Source organism: Schistocerca gregaria, chromosome 2 (genome assembly GCF_023897955.1).
Source record: "Schistocerca gregaria isolate iqSchGreg1 chromosome 2, iqSchGreg1.2, whole genome shotgun sequence".
NCBI classification, from domain to species: Eukaryota; Metazoa; Arthropoda; class Insecta; order Orthoptera; family Acrididae; genus Schistocerca; species Schistocerca gregaria.
The window spans coordinates 637,748,667-637,771,382 of record NC_064921.1 but is presented as its reverse complement, the minus strand read 5'-3'; the positions used below and the strand labels follow the sequence as shown (position 1 = coordinate 637,771,382).

The window sequence follows — 22,716 nt, the reverse complement described above, 5'->3', positions numbered from 1 at the left end:
GGTCTTCGAACGACAGGAGAGACAGTGTGGTACTGGGGTGCAAGACTCGCATGTCTCTCGCAGTTGACTCACGAATTGTGTGCAGGAGATCTTCTCAGATCAGATGGCTGTGTTGATCTTCACAAACTCTTCTTCTCAGAAGAATCTAGCTGGTTAAGGGAATTTCAAAATAGACTTCGTTTCTACTCTTGAAATGATTCTGTACTCTCAGGATACTTTTGTTCAACTCTGTTGTATCTTCATCCCCACAATAAAACAACTTCACAAGATTTACACAAGTATTCAACTCTCATGAGTCAACCCCGTCTTGGACCTTTAGAAACTAACAAATACAATTATAATGTGTTTGGTTTAATAACCACTATAAAACCAGTTCTTGCTTCTCGCAAGTCCAGCACCTGAAAGTCAAATGTAAATGTCTTTAGTTCAACACATAATTCATTTGTTCACAACAATACAATCGTTACACCATCAAGGAATTGAGCGTGCTTACTCCTTGTATTGGACATACAGCTTCTCAGGCGCGCGCTTCAAACGCTTGTCTGCACCGATCGACCGTCACTATTGCCGTATTCTCCTGATACATGTCCATCCTACACACACAGAAACTGGCGGCGAGGTAGACACATCCACATCTCCACTCTCTCACCTTCATACTTAAAATATCGGGTGTTCGAGACAGGGGAAAGCCAAGTGTGTCTAGAATTTACACCGAAATTCTCAAGGCACTAAATATTCCTCCCATTAGCTCGAACATGCGATATTTTATACATATTCATTATGTACAATTACACAAGATAATTCTTTATCTTTTAATGATGTCACTTTCTACTAATAACCATGCATTTTTTACCACAATTATAATACATGACTCTTTCAATCCATATTGGAGTTAGCTCTGTTTTCTATTTCTCTTACAATCATAAATTACAGGTGTACATAACTCATTAGTACTCTGCTGCTTCATTCTTATTTCCCGTATTACTTTTTCAAAGTGTGTACTTATTCATTATCTATTGTAATCAATCTGGAGGAACTCTGGGTAGAACAATAGTGTTCTGTTCTTGGATATTTGCAAATCCGAAACTTAATGGGGCTATTTATGCATAGAATTCAAACTTACCATACTCATCCTTTGAAACATGTGACCTCTGTCACAATACTGCCCTTTTTCCCTTTAGGAACAGTACCTACACCTTACATGGGTTGGTCCTAGGAGTACCCTTTCTCCTTCTATTTTGGCAGGTATGCCCCTTTCTCATTCCTGTCCTCCTATGGTACAGATCAATCCCCTTCTTGGTACTCCTGTCCATGCAGTATTGGTCAGCCTTTCATAGGTCTGCCTATCTGCCCTTTTTCTCACCCACCAAACGTCGAGTGCGCCCTACATATCCTTCTTGAGTAGGCCTCCTGGTTCATTGCCCTAGCACACATCTTTACGTATACTACAATATTCTCTGGTAAAATTACAAAAAAATGGTACAAATGGCTCTGGGACTTAACATTTGAGGTCATCAGTCCCCTAGACTTAGAACTACTTAAACCTAACTAACCTAAGGACATCACACACATCCATGCCCGAAGCAGGATTTGAACCTGTGATTGCAGCAGAAGTGCGGTTCTGGACTGAAGTGCCTAGAACCGCTCGTCCACAGCGGCCAGCTAATTACAAATCTACTTTACACTCATATTCCACTTTCTAATACTCCATCTTATACCCTAGAGTCCACTTTCATTCCTCACTTGTACTATATAAACAGACATAATGTCCACACATAGTAGATGCTATGTCTACCTGTATTTACCAACTCCCAGTAGATACTATACCTTTTTTTCAAAGGACTAGCATGGCGCACATGTAAATATATATTCGAGATCGATAAAATAAAAGATGCAGAACTGTCACCAATAAGAACAATAATCATAACAGTTCTTACACATCGGTACTTACTTATATGTGATGTGGAACAATCACCGCAAACAACAATGCGTGCATATTCTTGGTCCCAGTAATACCTGCTATGTACACTCCTGTTACCGGTAATAGCACTAAGTTATGTTTAGTTCTTAATGTATTAAAAAATCATTAGAAATAAGTGACACTTCACTACCAGAATCAATAAATATGTTAACTTCAAAACCTTCTACCCATCCAACTATAATTGGTTGTGGATTAACGGTAGTTAAGCTAGGTTCTTCTAGCAACAACCATTCCTTGGTCTGTACTTTATGTGTAGAGCTAAGATATTTATTATGAGCTGGGCCTCCTAACATATTTCTAAGACCTGGACCCTGGCCCTGGATCCATATCTCATAACATTTTCCTCACTGTTTGTAATTACTGGTTGGTTGCCAAATCAGGATATTACATTTCCATTTTGTACTCTATTGCTACTAGGTACAAATTCCTGCAACGTTACTGGGCCTATATTTGCAGGGGGATGTTTCTTTTGATAACTTTCACAATCACTATTCCACCTACACTGGTGTACTCTAACTAGATTAGCTTCATGTCACTTACAATTACTATTACTACTATTGTTATTTCTTCAGAAATTCTGACTTTCACTTTGATGTACGTTCTCATTTTGGTCTTTATTCAAGGGATCAAGTATGTCTACAAAGGATAACAATTCTTCTACAGTCTTCCACCCACCACATAATACATCCTTACTAGTGTAGATAGGTAACTGCCTTATTAAGATTCTAACTAAGCCCTCTTCCTCCACGAATTTATCCAAGTACTGTGCTTGTGTCAGCTGCCAGTCAAAACATCTTCTCATTGTTCCCCACATACTGTTATAATACTTTGGGTCCCACAAATCAGATAATTTTTCTTGGACACTTGCTGACAAATACTTCTCCTTAAACTTTTTCTGTAAGTCGTCCCAAGACAAAAAAATCTCATGTTCACAGTGCCCCATTTTGAAGCTTCCCTAAACGGTATCCTACCGTGAATTCTATCTTTTTTGAGTCTTCCCTTTTTTTTTTTTTTTTTTTTTTTTTTTTGGGCAAGGCTTGGTTAAGTCTTTTTAGAAAACGAGTTGGGTGTATGTCCCAATCTGGCTTAAATTTTGGAAACTGTCTGGATAGTCCTGAATTTGCTCCCCATTGTAGGTCGGTTATTACCTCACTGGTAAACACCACGTTAGAAGTCAATTTTTTGTCTACCTTATCCTGCATAAGTTTGAATTCTTTCCATAAACTATCTATGCCTTTTTTCATCTCATTAAGTTCCAAAGCTAAATCTGAAGAAACGTTAAGGGTTACACTCTCGGCCACTTTTCTCTCTCTTAACTCTTCTTTGTTCCTCCAGATTGCTTATATTTAAGGTATCTAATGTCGCTAGTTTCTCTTTAAAATTCCTTTCCACGGTATCAACTCTAGTGTTGACACCTGCAATTTGTGATTGGACAAAAGGAATTAGCTAATCTTGTTTATCAATACTATCCTTCAGGGTGTGCAACCTCCAATTTACAACATCGAAGGTAACATTGTGTATGCTTTTAAATAATCCTAATGTTTCAACAATTTTTTTTTCTACATTATTAAATTTATCTTCAATGTCAAATTCTAATTTTTTAGTCAAATCTTTACGTTGCTCATCGTGTCTCTGGTTAAATTCAATAAATAGTTGATTAACGTGAGTATTCAAAGAACTAGTGAGGTCACTCTTTAAATCTAACTTCAGATTTTCTGCCTTATTATTAAGAGTGTCAAATTCAGTCTTTAATAAAACTATATTTGCTGCTTGACTATTCATGGTTTCATTTTGATTACTCAAAATTTCACTCTGAGCATCTAACTTACTATTTAATTGGATATTCACTGAATCTGACTTGAGGCTTAAATTCACACTCAGTTCATCTCTCAATGAAGGATTTTGAGCATTTAATTTTTCACTCAAAGTTACACTTTGTGCTTCTAGTTTTTCACTTAAATTGGCACTTATTAACTTTACTAACTCCGCCCAGTCTGACACTCCCCTCTCGACTTCCCCAGCCCTGGCTGGCTCTGAAGTTGTTCCACATTGTTGTTCCTGACCCATAGTTTTATTGATATTAGACCTAGTGATCATCTAAAGAAAATTCACCACTGAATACAATAACTATAATAACAGTTTATTATGCACAATCGTCCCCTCAACTTTACCATAATATTATTGTTTTTCGCTCACCCGGCGTAGAGTTCAAGCGGCGTTGGCGCGCAGATGTATAATCAGCACTGGAGCCGGCAGCATCGGATGATGGTTTCAGCGTTGTCATCGGCGAGCAGACGAGGAGACAGCACCGGTGAGCAGCAGCTGGTGGAGTCCATGTCAGTGGCTGGTTACGTCGGTGGCGTGATGCATACGTGTGAAGACTGCTTAGTCTCCACACCCGACATTCTTAGTCAAAAAGTTTAGGTCTTCTCTCCAGTACTCTCTGCTATTACTTTCTCACGTCTTTTACAGCGTTGCACTCATAACTTTCTTCCATTTGTTCATTGGAATCAACACGATTCCTAGAAACAGTTCTCGCATGTTGTAAGGCTTGGTTGCTATGGCAACACGTAATATCTTCTTTCCGTTTCTGCCTTTAAATTCCCGTTTTCTTCAGGTCCTGTCATGTAGGTCACCATGTTCTAATGGTCTTCGGACGACAGGAGACCCAGTGTGGTACTGGGGTGCAATCAAACATCTCTCGCAGTTGACTCTCATATTGTGTGCAGCCGATCTTCTCGGGTCAGATGGATGCGTTGATCTTCACAAACTCTTCTTCTCAGAAGAATCTAGCTGGTTAAGGGAATTTCAAAATAGACTTCTTTTCTACTCTTGAAATGATTCTGTACTCTTGGGATACTTTTGTTCAACTCTGTTATATTTTCAATCTCCACAATAAAACAACTTCACAAGATTCACACAATTGTTCAACTTTGTGAGTCAACCCCATCTTGGACCTTTATAAACTAACAAATACAATTATAATTTGTTTGGTTTAATAACCACTATAAAACCAGTTCTTGCTTCTCGCAAGTCCAACACCCGAAAGTCAAATGTAAATATCTTTAGTTCAATACGTAATTCATTTGTTCACAACAATACAGTTGTTACACCATCAAGGAATAGATAATGCTTGCTCCTTGTACAGGACATACAGTGTCTCAAGCGCGCGTGCTGCAAACACTTGTCTGCACCGATTCACTGTCACTATTGCCATATTCTTCCCTCCCAATACACGTCCATCCTGCGCACACAGAAACTAGTTGCGGGGTAGACACATCTCCATTCTCGCACCCTCGTACTTAAAATATCGGGTGTTCGAGACAGTGGAAAGCTGAGTGTCTCTAGAATTTACACCGAAATTCTCGAAGCACTACAAGCTTAATTGTGCAGGCTCAATACACTGTGTCAGAACTGCAGTTCACAGCTAGACTGTGTAACAAAGCAGGTGGATTTTTCCACCAGTTATGCTTTTCTTTCCTCCAAATTATTTTTCTTTTTTTTCAGATATCTTCAGCATTGTCACTTGTATGACATGCAGAGTTCCAGAAATCTTGAATATTAATTCAGGGCTTACCCTACTTTATTATGCATTACATTCTTTCCATTAATTGTGATTCATAAGTATAATTAGATAACCTGAAAACTGTGCTAATTGCAAAATATTAGTATTATAAAACTTCGTTATCACAGTTCACAAGTAAACATATACCCAGTTACTAACTTTTGCATATTGTAGAGGAAAAAAGACAGCTTAACAGTTAAGTATTTATACAGCTCACGTTGGAAACATAATAGTAACTCTTGCTCTCATTTAGTTTCAAAACAATTAGCATCTATTGTAAAAAATTGTTACTGAAAAAGAATACTATATTTTGGCAAACTAGACAGCATAATTCAATAGCAATGTCCTCAGTCAAATCTTATTCCACTATTCAGTTATTCAGAAATAGAGATCTTTAACTGTAACTTGTAATACCCCAGCAAACAATACTAACTGAATGCATTGCTAATTATTGTAATTTTATAAAAGAAAGGATACTGGAGGCCCTCCTCTGCAGGAGGTTATGATATTAGTAAGATCTGTGTAAAAAAAAAAAATTATTGCATAACGTACACAGACAAGTTAGCACAAATCACGAGTCATAAGAAGATGCCGAGTTTTATCTAAATTTTGTGTCTGAGAGTTTGTACAGTGACTGACGCAAATTGGCAATCAATCTCAAGAACCATGTACATCTTCAATAATGCTTACGCTTACCGTGACAAGATGATCAGACTGTGAATTGTGTTATTCCCAAATTCACGTCATTTTGGTTTTAATACAACTGTCGACTTCAACAGACAGTGATTTAAAAATGTTAATTAGTGAACGTGTTAACTGAATGTCTGCTACACATAAACTTCTGTCACTTCAATGTTAAGTTGCACTCAAACAATCACTATTGTAGGACATCAACTGAGTGAAGTACATAGCTTACCCATTATCTCTCCATAAATAATAGTAAATTAGACTCAATATCACCATAAACAGTAGGTTATCTATTAACAAAGAGCAATTAAAGGGTTTTGGATTGTAAACCTGGTGTGGATATCATCATTTAAAATAGCCTACTTTAGACAACCACTCTTCAGCCAGATTCAATGGAGGTGCAGCTACCGATGGCAGAATTATGCAAGTAAATATGTAATGTTACAATTGGGGTGAGGGGTTGTGTCAGTTGGAATTGGTGAGGGGACAAAGGGATTGGGGAGTGGGAAGGAAGGGTGGCTGACATCTGCAGAAGGGAGAGGCAGCAGGACTGGAATGCGACAAGGGTCAGTTTCAGTGTATTCATGAAGTGCACAATGATGGTGATGTAGAGGAGAATATTGGAAGGTGGAGACACAACAGAAAAAGGGGAGACTCTGGGAGGAGCATATGGGTGCAGGTTGAGTGAAATTAGGGTCCTGGGGCAAGATGGTGGAGAGTGTGGGCTAGTGCAGACAGAAGCCATAATTGACCCAAGTGAATAATACAATACGACACAGATATTATAATTTCCCACTAGGATACGGGCAAACAATAGTTCAATCATATGCAATATCTTCATAAATTACTCTTTAGCTGAGAGCCACACTGGGAAAAAAAGAAAAAGAAAAAAGGTAATGGCTTTCAGGTCATGATGCAAAAATATTAAAATCAAAAGGATTCATGGCAGTTTCTTATCCAAAGGTAAACAGAAAATGAAAGATTTAAAGATATTGGTTCCATTGTTATGCAGACATACAAAGTAAGTTACAACACTAAGATAACTAGAAGACCTCAGAAGAATATTAAAACTATATGGACAATTATGAGAAAATTATTAAAGAAGAAAGTGTATGCAGAACATTTTGCATATCTTATTTGGGAGAATAAAACTGTTTGTTTACCAGAGTAAAGCATCAAATAAAAATTGTGTATACTGGGACAAACAGTCCCATGCAGAACTTCTATGAAGTTGTGTTCCAGAACATGTATGTTATCATATATCTACAGGAAACAAATATGAGGAAAAATGAATCTATTATTAAATAATAGAAAGTAAACATTTACATGTGTGCCGTAAAATATTGAACAGCTTATGAACATAATTGTACCACATTCTCTCAGTTCTCTGTGCAATGTAGCCTTCAGACAAGGCTCGTTTACACACAGGTCAAAATGCACTTAAATAAAATCAACTTTATAAATGGAAGAAAAGCAATGTCAACTTCTAAGTCAATTTTCTTGTTACTGGTATTTTTCCAGTTTTTTAAGAAGGCTCTGTATAAAAGGGTGGTATACTATCTCAGTTGACATACTTTGTTGTAAGATAAACAGTTTCACTAGAGAATCCAATTAATTCTTCTCGTGTAATGCTCTTGCAGGGCTAAATTAACAGGATGAGATATCTTATGGTTGTGTATACAATCCTATAATGAAATTTGTGGAAAAGCTCACCAATGGTTTCTTTTGTAGCCAACAAACAGGAAGGAAAAATTTGGGTATTTGGGGTAAAGTGGTTACATAGTCTGTATAGCAGTGATTTGACATTATGCAATGACAGAGAGAAAAAAATAAAGAGAAAGTAGAAGGTTGTCTTCCAGTACCAACAAACAGGAAACAAATTTGAAGCAGACAGAAGTGTTGTGAAATGGAAGGTACCACAGGGCTCTACTCTAGCTCCATTGCCTTAATTGACACATGCCAAAAATCTGCCATTGCTCAGGCCACACGATCACAAATCTAAAATGTAAAAACTTGGCATTAATGTTATATAGAGAGCAAACAGAGTAGTATCTAAAATGTAAAAACTTGGCATTAATGTTATATAGAGAGCAAACAGAGTAGTATGTTACTCATTCTGAGAATTTTTCCATTTTCTTTAGTTATGCTCTCTTTTTGGCCATGTCTGCTTGAACAATAAATTTACAGGCTGAAGAGAAAATATCGCTCTTGGAAGTTGGAATGCAATTCCTCATCCAGATTCAAGACAAAAGTTTATCTAGTAATAGCAAATCAGGTGCATTTTGAAAACACTTGTATCAAAACAAGGATATGGTGACACTGTCACATTGCACAGCACATCGAAATGCACAGAGGAGTATGTATCACTCCGCACTACTATACCAGCTGTCCGTAGCTCACTGAGTAGACTGCTGGCACATCAAACCCAGAGATATGATGGAGCTATGGTTCGAATCTTCTTTAGGTTCCTTTTTTTTAATTTTTTCCCAGTTCTCATCATTTATGAACAGGACATCATTTTGACACATGGCAATAGTATAGAACTGCAATGATATCGTTACACATTTAACACAACACCAGAGGCCAGAAGACCACATTTGATGAGTACAGTTTTGTGAGTGGAACATGATTAACATTTTATAAATAACTTTATATGGACTGATGAATCTAGCTTCACTTTTGTATGTATTTTTAACCTTCACAACAGCCATTATTGGTTGGAAAACAACTCACATATCACCTGTGAACATGGCTTTCACGCATGATATCGCATAAGTCTGTGGCCTAGAATTGTAGGAGTGCTTTTGGGCCCTTACCTCTTGCCAGACAAGCTGAATGCACCCTCTATCATATGTTCCTTTGCAATACTTTGCCTGATGCATTAGAAAACACTCCACTTAGTGTTTGGCAACAGCAATGGTATCAGCATGATAGTGTACTGCCACACTCTGGAATGAATGTGCATAACTATTTAAATGAAGCATTTCCAGGGACATGGATTGGCCATGGAGGTCCAATGTTCTGGCCTCCACATACCTCCATGGATCTTAAGCCACTAAATTTTTATTTATGGGGACACTTAAAGGAACAAGTTTATAGTTCTCCACCCATGGATGTACGTGACCTATGGCTCGGATGCATGCTGCTTCAACAATGGTGGATGCAAGTTTGTTGCACACGGTCCAGCAAAGTATGATCCAGTGAATAGAAAAGTGTTTAACACCTTCTCTAAAGAAAACATGGCTTGTACATGTACATACTAATTCTGTGAAGATAAAAGTTAATGTAAAATGTACAGAATGGAATAATTGTGTGTGGCATAATGTGCAATCTAGTATAGCCTACTTATTGTGTTTATTGTACCTCACTGGATACAGATGATGTTACTGTATCCACTACTATTTTCTGCTGGCTTTACTTATGTCATGGACAGAACAAAGTCATCGTTTACATCTGTAAGAAGTTCATGTTATGTCTTAATTTTTTAAGTAAATGTAACAACAACAGAAAGAACTACACAAGATACAATGCCGTGAAGATGTACAGTGGATACAATTTGATGTTTTAACTTAGGGGTCAAACACAGGCGAGTCTGCATATTCATTCCCCATGGCATTGCTTCGTCTCTCTGAATTAATCAGACAGCTCCGACAGCACAGATTTCATGCTATCTGTTCTTGGCCATGCTGCATGCAGTTACAGCATTGCCTGAGTCACATTTCTTAAACTGCACTTCTATTAAACCTATTAGTGGGACTAGGTTTTGTTAGATACACTTCTGTCTTGAAATGGGATGAAGAATCGCATGCCAACCATCAAATGTGGCATATTTTCTTCACCCTGAATTTGGAGGATTCTGCCTTGGGCCAAACACAATTTCTTTTTACTTCTTTTCCTCTACATACATTTTGATAATGTTACATAAATGCCAGTGGGACTCTTCGCTTAAATTAACAGCACCTTATGTTGTTCATGTTGATGTGTTTTCGTCAGTATAGCTGATATTTTAAAACAGATTTTCATCTGCAATTTAGTTGGTGGTAATGGTTTCCATCTTGTCAGAAGTTTATCCACAGAAATTCCCAATCCACACTGTTTCACTGACCACAGATTAACTGCGACAATACACAGTGTACACAGTTTCTGACACAAAATTCTCATAAAAAAAGATTTTGCTAATTAATGAAATCAAATATTTTAAATCAGTAGGACTGAAGACGTATGGCAAACTTCCATGGAAGTATTACATTCAAAATCTTGTGCGCACACACACACACACACACACACACACACACACACACACACACACACTCACACACTTGAAGCAGACAAAAATATCCATATCTAAATAGTTTTTCGAAGTTGACAATATCCTTTAGTTATAGAAAGATATAAAAGTTATACTAACCCACTAATGTCCAGATGTTGCAGTTCTGGTCGATCACGGAGGAGTGCCGCAAGTGATGCCCCTCTCAATCCATGCATATCTCTGAAGCAAGCAGATTTTAAATGACGTAGTCCATTCCCAGAAAATGCTTCTGTCAATTCATTTGACACTTTTCCAGGTACCTGGACAAATAAAATGTATATATCAATGACATCAGCCTCATTAAGCATAATTATATTTAAATCTAGTATAGAGAGAGTCTTGACATTAAAAGAAAATGGACACTGTAGATGATGTTGCTTTGTTACAAAGGAGTCACAATATTTTCTTTCACGACAGGAGCAAACTTGGAATAAAGTTAGTACTCAACCCAGCAATTTTAATGGGGGGACCAATGAGCCGGCACACCTCAATATTTAAACGACAACTTTAAACACATTTTTGTTGAAAATTTTGTGTATTTACACATGCATCCTAAACAGTAATCAGCTGCAAACTCACCTCCAGTAATTTAAGCTCTACAATTGCTTCAAACCTTCCAAGCAGTGGCAGCGTGCTGGAAAATCCTTTTGCCCTTGCCTTCTCCAGAGTAATGCATAATTTCTTGAGGTTTGTGTGGCATGGTTCCAGTAGGGGCAAGACTGATTCCCCATTGGTGGTCATACCACACAATGACAGTGCATGCAACTGACTGCCCTTCTTTTTTAAGAAAGATGTAAGTGACACCGGATTGCACACTACTTCCATAGCATCAACATCTGTGATGTGTGGACAACCATCACTTAGCACCCCTAAGTTTAAACCAGCTCGATTCTCTGCTTTCACAGCCAGTTGCTGCAAGCGTTCTAGGCTAGCCACAAGTTGCGCACAATCAGACCGCTTCAAAACATCAGATGGTACACCAAGAGCAACAATGTGAGGGCAGCGCTCAAATAACTGATGTAACATTTCTGTTGACATCTGCTGTGCAGGATGAAAGACAAGTGTTTGAAGCATGCCATCAAAACCAACGGCTTGCAAGACAGATGGTTTCACTGGGCGCAGGAATTTTACATGTCGCACACCTGGACACTGCTGCAGAGCACATGCTACTTCTGAATCCTCTCTCGTTATACCAATGTCCTTCACCACATATTCTTTCCCTTGCCAAACACTGTAATCTCCACAAAGTGTCTGCCATCGAGTGCATATTCTGCTTGCAAAATGCACCAGGTACTCTGATGGCAGATATGAAAGGATTTTGAGTAGCACAGTATCTGGCAGGTCATCAGCTGTCTTCAAGCTAGATTCTGGTTGCTGGGACATGGTTCTCTGAAAGACAGTGAATAATGTGTTCATTATTTACACGTGATTGTTTATATTGCTGTCTACATATTTAACATTTTTAAAAAATAATAATAAAGAGATGAAACTATCGATTAAGTGATTTTTACATACAATTCACAAATTACAATAATTATACATAAATCATAGTCCAGGTAGAGCCTACATATATCACATCTTCCCTGTATGTAAGTATGATATTGTGTAATATGCTGAACACACAAAAACACTAATATTTTTGTAAGATCCAAGAAGTTTAATTTCTGTGCCTTCTTTTTAATCACTAAGTAAACAAATAGCATTAACTAAATTATGTATAAGGAAGATAAAAGTTTGATACAACAAGCAAAAAATAATACTAAGAAGGGATTTATAATCAAACACAGTTGTGCTAAGTCATTTACTTGCAAGCTCCTTGAAAAACCTATCACCTGTGTCAGTATATACGTACAGAATATGTAACACTACTTACTCCTGTTTATAGAGCCCAATGAATACTGAGTGACAAGAGAACTGAGCAAATTCAGCTCCTTAGAAGAGACTGTCGGGATTTTTTATTCAGTGAATCATCTAGGCATTCAGTTGTTGCTGTGTTTCCCTCTCCTAATTCCAAAGCTACTCCCTTGAAATAGTAGTGACTGGCAACAATACTTCCATGTCTGGTCTTCTGAATCAAACATGTTGTGACAGTATTTGTGTGAACCTTTTAACACTCCATAGTACAGTACAAAACGTAACTGTCAACCTAATGAAAATGGGCTATTACATGTAAAACACGGCTGCTTGAATTTTGCGTATGACAGTTTATTTAGAACATCACTGACATACGTAGATGAAGAGGGCAATAAAGTTGCAACCCACTTATGCAAGCATGTTATGTGTTAGCATAGGGACTGAAGTTAGGAGAGTAATAAATATGTCAGAAAAACAGGTGAGTCACTAAGGGTGAAAAAGTTTGAATTGGTTATTGACTGATGAGATAAAGAGGGAATTAGATTAGGAAATGAAACACTTTAAGTAATAGATGAGTTTTGCTATTTTGGAAGCAAAATAGCTGATGATGGTCAAAGTAGACAGGATATAAAATGTAGACTAGCTATGGCAAGGAAAGTGTTTCTGAAGAAGAGAAATTTGTTAACATCAGGTATAGATTTTAAGTGTCAGGAAGTCCTTTTTGAAAATATTTGTATGGAGTGTAGCAATGTATGAAAGTGAAACATGGACAATAAATAGTTTAGACAAGATGAGAATAGAGGCTTTCAAAATGTGGTGCTCCAGAAGAATGCTAAATATTAGATGAGTAGATCATATAACTAATGAGGATGTACTGAAAAAAATTGGGGAGAAGAGGAATTTGGGGGACAACTTGACAAGAAGAAGGGTTTGGCTGGTAGGACATGTTCTGAGAGATCATGGGATCACCAATTTAGTACTGGAGGGAAGCATGGAGGAAAACCAAGAGATGAATACACTAAGCAGATTCGGAAGGATGTAGGTTGCAGCAGTTACTTGGAGATGAAGAAGCTTGCACAGGATAGAGTAGCATGGAGGGCTGCATCAAATCAGTCTCTGAACTGAAGACAACAACAACAACAAACATTTCAGTGATTATTGAATGTAATTTTCAAATGAGCTAAAGTTGTCTAAATTGCTCCGAAATGGAAAGGTACATTACCAAGACAATAGAAGCCAAGAACAGGTTTTTCATGTCATTCCTTATGAAGAAAAAATTTTCTAACACAGAGAAAGAAAACTGTGGTTCACTGAGCATTAAACACATTCCGTACAACCCATTATCAAAGACCTGCTCCATTCTTGAAGTATTAGTGCACAATTGGTTCAATATCTGCAGCTGTTGCAACTAAATTCACCAGCAGTGACTATGTGACAAGGAAGGACACAGATTTCTGTCCCATAACAATGCTTGGGGGGAAAAAAAGCACTCTGTACTTAGTAGTGTATGAGAAACAGTGGAAATACATTAAATCTACACACAGAAAAAAATTAAAGCCACTTACACATGGTTGGCTCCCTACGCCTAGAAATAGATACGAGGTGCTATCAACTGCTGATAATAACTCTGAGCCAGCATGAGTTGCCTCTCCTGTTGGGCCATCAGTCGATTTTCCTGCCTAGTCCGGACATGTGCTGAGGATGGATATGCTTGTCATTGGTAGCTCCAATGCTAAATGAGTGATAGAGCCTCTCAGGGAAATAGCAGGCAAGGCAGGAACGAATGCCAGCATGTACTCGGTATGTTTGCCAGAGAGGGAGACGAGGAGGTGGTCTCGTCTGTGATGTGGAAGAGACCCTGCTGGCAGCTGTCGAGCGCACTGGATGCATATAGTGACACATGTAGGCACGAATGATACCTGCCACCTGATTTCTAAGGGCAACCTCGACTTCTTTCAGCAGATGGCTGATTTGGTGAAAGCAACTTACATTTCATATGGGGTGCAGGCTAAGCTGTCTATTTGTAGCATCATTCCCAGGATTTAATGCTGTCCTCTGGTTTGGAGCAGGGTGGAAGGCCTAAACCAGCGGCTCAGGCAACTCTGCTAAAGTATCTGAAGTCAATTTCTTGACCTCCGCTATTGGTTACAGAACTGCAGGTTCCCCTTAATAGCTCAAGCATGCACTACAGGCAGGAAACAGCTACTACGGTAGCAGAGTATGTGTGGCATGCACAAGGGGCTTTTGTAGGTTATAAAAACCCTCCCTTGGAATCAAAGACGATTTACCTCATAAATTAGACAGAATGTCCTCTGAACATTCATCGTCTCAGATCAGTGATAGAAAAGATTAATATGATTTTAGTAAACTGCAGGTGCATCCACGGAAAGGTCCCAGAATTACTATCGCTTACTGAAGATAATAATGCACATACAGTATTAGAAACAGAAAGCTGGTTGAAACCGGATGTTAATGACTATGGAATCCTAAGTTCAGATTGGAATATTTATCATAAGGATAGGTTAGTTGCCAATGGTTGTGGCATATTTATTGCAGTAAAGAATTCAAATAAAATCTAGTGAGGCTATCATGGATCCCAATTGTGAATTAATCTGAGTGAAGTTAAGTATCAAATATTGATCAAAAATGGTAATCAAATGCTTTTATATGCCGTCTGAGTCAGGAGCTGTAGTGGTAGAGCACTTCAGAAAGAACTTGCAGAATATCATTAGTAATTTTCCTGATCATACCACTGTAAGAGGGGGTGACTTCAACATGACAGATATAGGTGGGGAGTGTCATGCTATCGAAACGGGTGCCAGAGACAGGGATTTGCGTGACATTGTTCTGGATGTCTTGTCCAAAAATTACATTGAGCAGACAGTTAGAGAACCAAATCATGTGGGTAACGTCTTAGACCTCTGGCAAAAAACCGACCTGAACTTATCGTCTCAGTTAATGTAAAGGAAGGTATTAGTGATCATAAGGCTGTGATGGTTTCTATGAGACTGGGTCTGATTAAGAATGTTAAGAAAGGTAGGAAGATATTTTTGCTTAGCAAGAGTGAGAGGATACAAATTTCAGAGAATCTGAGCAGTCAGCATCAAATATTTGGTAACGAGGATGAAGATGTGGAGGAAATTCAAAGGAATCGTGCAATATGCCCTAAGCAAGTATGTTCCAAGTAAGGTCTCCAGGGATTTGAAAGGCCCACCATGATATAATGGCCGTGCTGGAAAACCGCTATGTAAACAAAGAGAACTTCACAACAGGTCAAAGAGAAGTAAAAACCTAGCCAACAAACACAAGCTGGACAAAGTGAAAAAAAGCATAAGTAGAGCAATGAGAGCAGCATTCAATGACTTTGAAAGTAAAGCTTTGTCAACTGAGCTGATTAAAAACCCTAAGGTTTTGGTCGTATGTAAAATCAGTAAGTGGGTCCAAATCATCGATTCATTCTCTCAGTGACCACTCTGGCACCAAAATGGAAGATGACAGAGAGAAGGCCAAAATACTGAATTAAGTCTTCCAAAATTTTTTCACTGTGGAAGATCATAAAACAGTCCATCCATTCAATCATTGTATAAACATCAAAATGGCAAATATTGAGATAACCGATTGTGGAATAGAAAAACAACTACAATCGCTTATAAGTGGAAAAGTACCAGGACCAGGTAAGGTACCTACAAGATTCTACAAACATCATGCGAAAGATCTTGCACCCCTTCTAGCAGTAATTTATTGTAGATTGAGGGGTACCTAGTAACAGGAAGAAAGTGCAGGTCATTCCCATTTCTAAGAAGGGCCATAGGACAGATGCACACAATTATAGACATATATCATTGACATCAATCTCTTGTAGAATTATAGATCATGTTTTATGCTCAAGAATTATGATGTTCTTAGAGAAGGAAAATCCCGTTTATAAAAATCAACATGGATTCTGCAAACAGAGATCCTGCGAAACTCAGCTCACTCTGTTCCTTCACGAGGTCCACAGTGCTGTAGACAATGGTTGGTTCTCAGGCCGACGCTGTGTTCCTTGACTTCAGGAACATATTTGACACTGTTGTGCAGTGCCATTTACTGAAAAAAATACGAGCTTATCGGGTATTTGAGCAGACTGGATTCAAGATTTCCTTTCAGACAGAACTCAATATTTTGCTCTTAAGAGAGGGGGGGAAAAAAATCGACAGATGTAAAGGAGATTTCCGGTGTACCCCAAGGAAGTGTGATAGAATGTTACTGTTCACAATATATATAAATGATCTAGTAGAAAGCATTGGATGCTCTCTAAGACTGTTCGCAGATGATGCGGTTGTCTATAACCAAGTAGCAACACCAGAAGACAGTTACGATTTGCAGAATGACCGCCAGAGAATTGATGAATGGTGCAGGATCTCGCAGCTGACACTGAACAAAAATAAACGTTACATATTGCACAGACATAGGAAAAGAAATCCACTTCTGTATAGCTGCACTATTGATGACACACTGCTGGAAACTGTTGTTGTTGTTGTCTTCAGTCCTGAGACTGGTTTGATGCAGCTCTCAATGCTACTCTATCCTGTGCAAGCTTCTCCATCTCCCTGTACCTACTGCAACCTACATCCTTCTGAATATGCTTAGTGTACTCATCTCTCGGGCTCTCTCTACGATTTTTACCCTCCACGCTGCCCTCCAATGCTAAATTTGTGATCCCTTGATGCCTCAAAACATGTCCTACCAACCGATCCCTTCTTCTAGTCAAGTTGTGCCACAAACTTCTCTTCTCCCCAATCCTATTCAATACCTCCTCATTAGTTATGTAATCTACCCACCTTATCTTTAGTATTCTTCTGTAGCACCACAATTCGAAAGCTTCTATTCTCTTCTTGTCCAAACTAGTTATCGTCCACATTTCACTTCCATACATGGCTACACTCCAAACAAATACTTTCAGAAACGACTTCCTGATAAATAAATCTATACTCGATGTTAACAAATTTCTCTTCTTCAGAAATGCTTTCCTCGCCATTGCCAGTCTACATTTTATATCCTCTCTACTTCGACCATCATCAGTTATTTTTCTCCCCAAATAGCAAAATTCCTTTACTACTTTAAGTGTCTCATTTCCTAATCTAATTCCCTCAGCATCATCCGATTTAATTTGACTACATTCCATTATCCTCGTTTTGCTTTTGTTAATGTTCATCTTATATCCTCCTTTCAAGACACTGTCCATTCCGTTCAACTGCTCTTCCAAGTCCTTTGCCGTCTCTGACAGAATTACAATGTCATCCGCGAACCTCAAAGTTTTTACTTCTTCTCCATGAATTTTAATACCTACTCCAAATTTTTCTTTTGTTTCCTTTACTGCTTGCTCAATATACAGATTGAATAACATCGGGGAGAGGCTACAACCCTCTCTCACTCCTTTCCCAACCACTGCTTCCCTTTCATGCCCCTCGACTCTTATAACTGCCATCTGGTTTCTGTACAAATTATAAATAGCCTTTCGCTCCCTGTATTTTACCCCTGCCACCTTTAGAATTTGAAAGAGAGTATTCCAGTCAACATTGTCAAAAGCTTTCTCTAAGTCTACAAATACTAGAAACGTAGGTTTGCCTTTTCTTAATCTTTCTTCTAAGATAAGTCGTAAGGTCAGTATTGCCTCACGTGTTCCAACATTTCTACGGAATCCAAACTGATCCTCCCAGAGGTCCACATCTACCAGTTTTTCCATTTGTCTGTAAAGAATTTGCGTTAGTATTTTGCAGCTGTGACTTATTAAACTAATAGTTCGATAATTTTCACATCTGTCAGCACCTGCTTTCTTTGGAATTGGAATTATTATATTCTTCTTGAAGTCTGACGGTATTTCGTCTGTCTCATACATCTTGCTCACCAGCTGGTAGAATTTTGTCATGGCTGGCTCTCCCAAGGCCGTCAGTAGTTCTAATGGAATGTTGTCTACTCCGGGGGCCTTGTTTCGACTCAGGTATTTCAGTGCTCTGTCAAACTCTTCACGCAGTATCGTATCTCCCATTTTGTCTTCATCTACATCCTCTTCCATTTCCATAATATTGTCCTCACGTACATCGCCCTTGTAGAGAACCTCTGTATACTCCTTCCACCTTTCTGCTTTCCCTTCTTTGCTTAGAATTGGGTCTCCATCTGAGCTCTTGATGTTCATACAAGTGGTTCTCTTATGTCCAAAGGTCTCTTTAATTTTCCTGTAGGCAGTATCTATCATATCCCTAGTGAGATAAGCTTCTACATCCTTACATTTGTCCTCTAGCCATCCCTGCTTAGCCATTTTGCACTTCCTGTCGATCTCATTTTCGAGACGTTTGTATTCCTTTTTGCCTGCTTCATTTACTGCATTTTTATATTTTCTCCTTTCATCAATTAAATTCAATATTTCTTCTGTTACCCAAGGATTTCTAGCAGCCCTCGTCTTTTTACCTACTTGATCCTCTGCTGCCTTCACTACTTCATCCCTCAGAGCTACCCATTCTTCTTCTACTGTATTTCTTTCCCCTATTCCTGTCAATTGTTCCCTTATGCTCTCCCTGAAACTCTGTACAACCTCTGGTTCTTTCAGTTTATCCAGGTCCCATCTCCTTAATTTCTCACATTTTTGCAGTTTCTTCAGTTTTAATCTACAGGTCATAACCAATAGATTGTGGTCAGAGTCCACATCTGCCCCTGGAAATGTCTTACAACTTAAAACCTGGTTCCTAAATCTCTGTCTTACCATTATATAATCTATCTGATACCTTTTAGTATCTCCAGGGTTCTTCCATGCATACAACCTTCTTTCATGATTCTTAAACCAAGTGTTAGCTATGATTAAGTTGTGCTCTGTGCAAAATTCTACTAGGCGGCTTCCTCTTTCATTTCTTAGCCCCAGTCCATATTCACCTACTATGTTTCCTTCTCTCCCATTTCCTACACTCGAATTCCAGTCACCCATTACTATTAAATTTTCGTCTCCCTTCACTATCTGAATAATTTCTTTTATTTCATCGTACATTTCTTCAATTTCTACGTCATCTGCAGAGCTAGTTGGCATATAAACTTGTACTAGTGTAGTAGGTGTGGGCTTCGTATCTATCTTGGCCACAATAATGCGTTCACTATGCTGTTTGTAGTAGCTTACCTGCATTCCTATTTTCCTATTCATTATTAAACCTACTCCTGCATTACCCCTATTTGATTTTGTGTTTATAACCCTGTAGTCACCTGACCAGAAGTCTTGTTCCTCCTGCCACCGAACTTCACTAATTCCCACTATATCTAACTTTAACCTATCCATTTCCCTTTTTAAATTTTCTAACCTACCTGCCCGATTAAGGGATCTGACGTTCCACGCTCTGATCCATAGAACGCCAGTTTTCTTTCTCCTCTTGAGTAGTCCCCGCCCGGAGATCCGAAAGGGGAACTATTTTACCTCCGTAATATTTTACCCAAGAGGACACCATCATCATTTAATCATACAGTAAAGCTGCATGTCCTCGGGAAAAATTACGGCTGTAGTTTCCCCTTGCTTTCAGCCGTTCGCAGTACCAGCACAGCAAGGCCATTTTGGTTAATGTTGCAAGGCCAGATCAGTCAATCATCCAGACTGTTGCCCCTGCAACTACTGAAAAGGCTGCTGCCCCTCTTCAGAAAAGACACGTTTGTCTGGCCTCTCAACAGATACCCCTCCATTGTGGTTGCACCTACGGTACGGCAATCTGTATCACTGAGGCACGCAAGCCTCCCCACCAACGGCAAGGTCCATAGTTCATGGGGGGAGGTGCTGGAAACTATCTGCCATAAAATATTTAGGAGTAGCTATCCGGATCAACCTTAAGTGGACTGACTATTTAAAACAAATAGTCGAAAAACCAGGTGCTAGACTCCGATCCATTGAAACAATATTAAGGTAATGTAACTCATCCATGAAGGAAGTGGCTTATAAGGCACTTTTTCGATCCATTCTTGAGTATTGTTCATCTATCTGGGATCAGCATGAGCTTATTACAGAGAGGCTCAATAAACTCCATTGGCAGACTTTAGAAGAGAGGTGTTGTGCATCACGGGCAGATTTACTATTGAAATTCTGAGAGAACACTTCCTGGGAAGAATCAGACAACATATTACTTCCCCCCTACATACATCTCACGTAATGATCATGAGCAGAAAATTTGAGGAATTCTACAGAGATTTACCAAAGATCATTCTTCCCACAAGTGTAACACGGTTGGAGGGCTCAGTTAGTGGTAAGAAAGCACCCCCCACCACACATCATTAGCTGGCTTGTGGAGTAGGATGTAGATGTAGACCATGACAATATGACTACAGGATCTAGCTTACTGATTTTCTTATGTACATATCTCAACTACTGTCTGTCATGCACTAAACATTCATTTATTAATCTGCACCTTAAAGTCCATATGGTTTGCATCTCACCCACACATATCAAAACTGAAACAAGTTATTGACAATAATGGTGACTGAAAGAAAAACATATACTGCAGTTTCCGGCATTAAAATAAAAAAAGAAAGTGTATGTTAGTTCTCAGTGGATTACAAACATTAGTGACAGATAGCCTTACAGTCATTTCACCCTGTCAGAGAGATTTGTTTCAAGAAATATTATAGTAATGTTCAAGCTGGCTTCATTGTTGAACAGCATAACCGACAAATGCCAACTGTGATGGTTTGGGGCATCACTGACTATAAAAATTGGCAATATGAATGTAAAATGACTCATTCCACATCCTGATGATTTATCATGCAAAATGATCCATGGAACATGAAAGTAACTAACTAACTAATTCTCGCGTTGTACATATGGAGGACAATCCTACCACCAAATGTTACATCAGGGAAGTTTTAGAGCTTGAGGAATTGCCCCTCCTGCAGACAGCTCCAATGGCCATATTTCACCTTGACAATGGCCAGCCACATGTAGGAGAAGCGTGTCAGCCTTCTTCAATGAACGAGGGGGGGCCACTGCCTCTTTGACCTGCACATTCTCCGACATGTCAACCACTCAACATGTCTGGTTCATTTCTGATGTTTTGTGGACATCCCTGCAAACTGCACAGCACTGTATTCCCCAGCATGATATCCAGTCTCTCTTTGATTCCAAGCCCCAACTTCTGCAAGCTCTGATTGCAGCATGTGGCACCTTTACACCAAACTAAGAATTCTCTCATGGTCACAGTACATGTACAGTTTTGTAATTCTATATTGTAATGTTCCTAACCTGTGAAATAAATTTAATTGTAATCACACGCTGCCTTGGTTGCAGTTGTCACAAACAGTATTGCCACTACTGTCAATACACAGATATCAAATTGCACAACACTATCCTACTTTTTGGAGACAACAGGTCAATGCTTGGCAGTTGCGGTTGGAGATGGGGTGCAGTTTGGTGGAAGGTTAAAAAGGAAGAGCAAATCACTCAGACCCCAGGATGAGGGAGACCCACCTGTTGTGATGCTAAGGAGAGAGAAATATGAGTAAATTTGTGTCACCTCTCAGTTTTGTGGTGGTAATTTGGCAGAACATATGAGTGGACATAAAACAACTGTTTAACTTGGCAATGTCCAATACTCAATCGCTGAGCGTGCTCCACATGACAAAAAAGACCCAAGCGTCTGCTGTACTACATGAGCAGCTGGAAGCCTCCCGCCTAAGACCAGTTTCACTGAACCTAGAAGACAGGAACTTGATATCTAACATTTCCTCTCAACTCACTGTAGTACTGCACTTAAACCTTTGTTCGCCAGAATACTCTTCTCCCACTTAAAAAATATGGTGCTTGTTAGAATTTTATTAGTTACTATGATTTGGGTTACCTCTCAGTTTATACCAGCACAGAGAAAGAGTAGCTTCAATTATTGAGAGTATGTAAAATAATCTTCAGTTTTAAGAGAATGTTACATTATTTCCTGTAGAATTGAGGATTTAAAACCAGATATAAAACATTGGAATTTTAGTAATATTCACATCTATAAAAATACTAATTACTGCTCATGGGCTAATGATAAAAATGTGATATATGAATGTAATGTTTCTAGAAGCTAATTACTGGGTACCCAATCTTGCTGAAAATTCCAGCTCAAAATCCAAAAATATATCTTTTGTCAACTATAGCAGGGAAGCACTAGAAATCATACAATGTTTCTAGTCTGACTACGACACAAATAACCACTAGTATAAGTTCCTGCCATACCCTTCACCTTGATATCATCCCCTTCATGGAGATAAATAATGTAAATGAACTACATTTCAAGTTAACACACCATGGTGGATAACTTGTCTTAATTACTGTAAATGGAA

At 38.7% G+C, this 22,716-nt stretch overlaps 1 protein-coding gene across 2 annotated transcripts in view; it reads right to left on the bottom strand.

Annotated features, from left to right (window-relative positions):
• Positions 1-22,716, bottom strand: part of LOC126334673 (dynein regulatory complex subunit 6-like) — a 48,522-nt gene that overhangs the window by 11,759 nt on the left and 14,047 nt on the right. For both annotated transcript variants that reach the window (XM_049997140.1, XM_049997138.1), the window contains 2 exons: positions 11,122-11,931; positions 10,642-10,802 (listed from right to left, as the gene is read on the bottom strand). In XM_049997140.1, coding sequence (XP_049853097.1) covers positions 10,642-10,802; positions 11,122-11,925 — 965 coding nt within the window. In that variant the 5' untranslated portion in view covers positions 11,926-11,931. The remainder of the gene's footprint in view (positions 1-10,641; positions 10,803-11,121; positions 11,932-22,716) is intronic.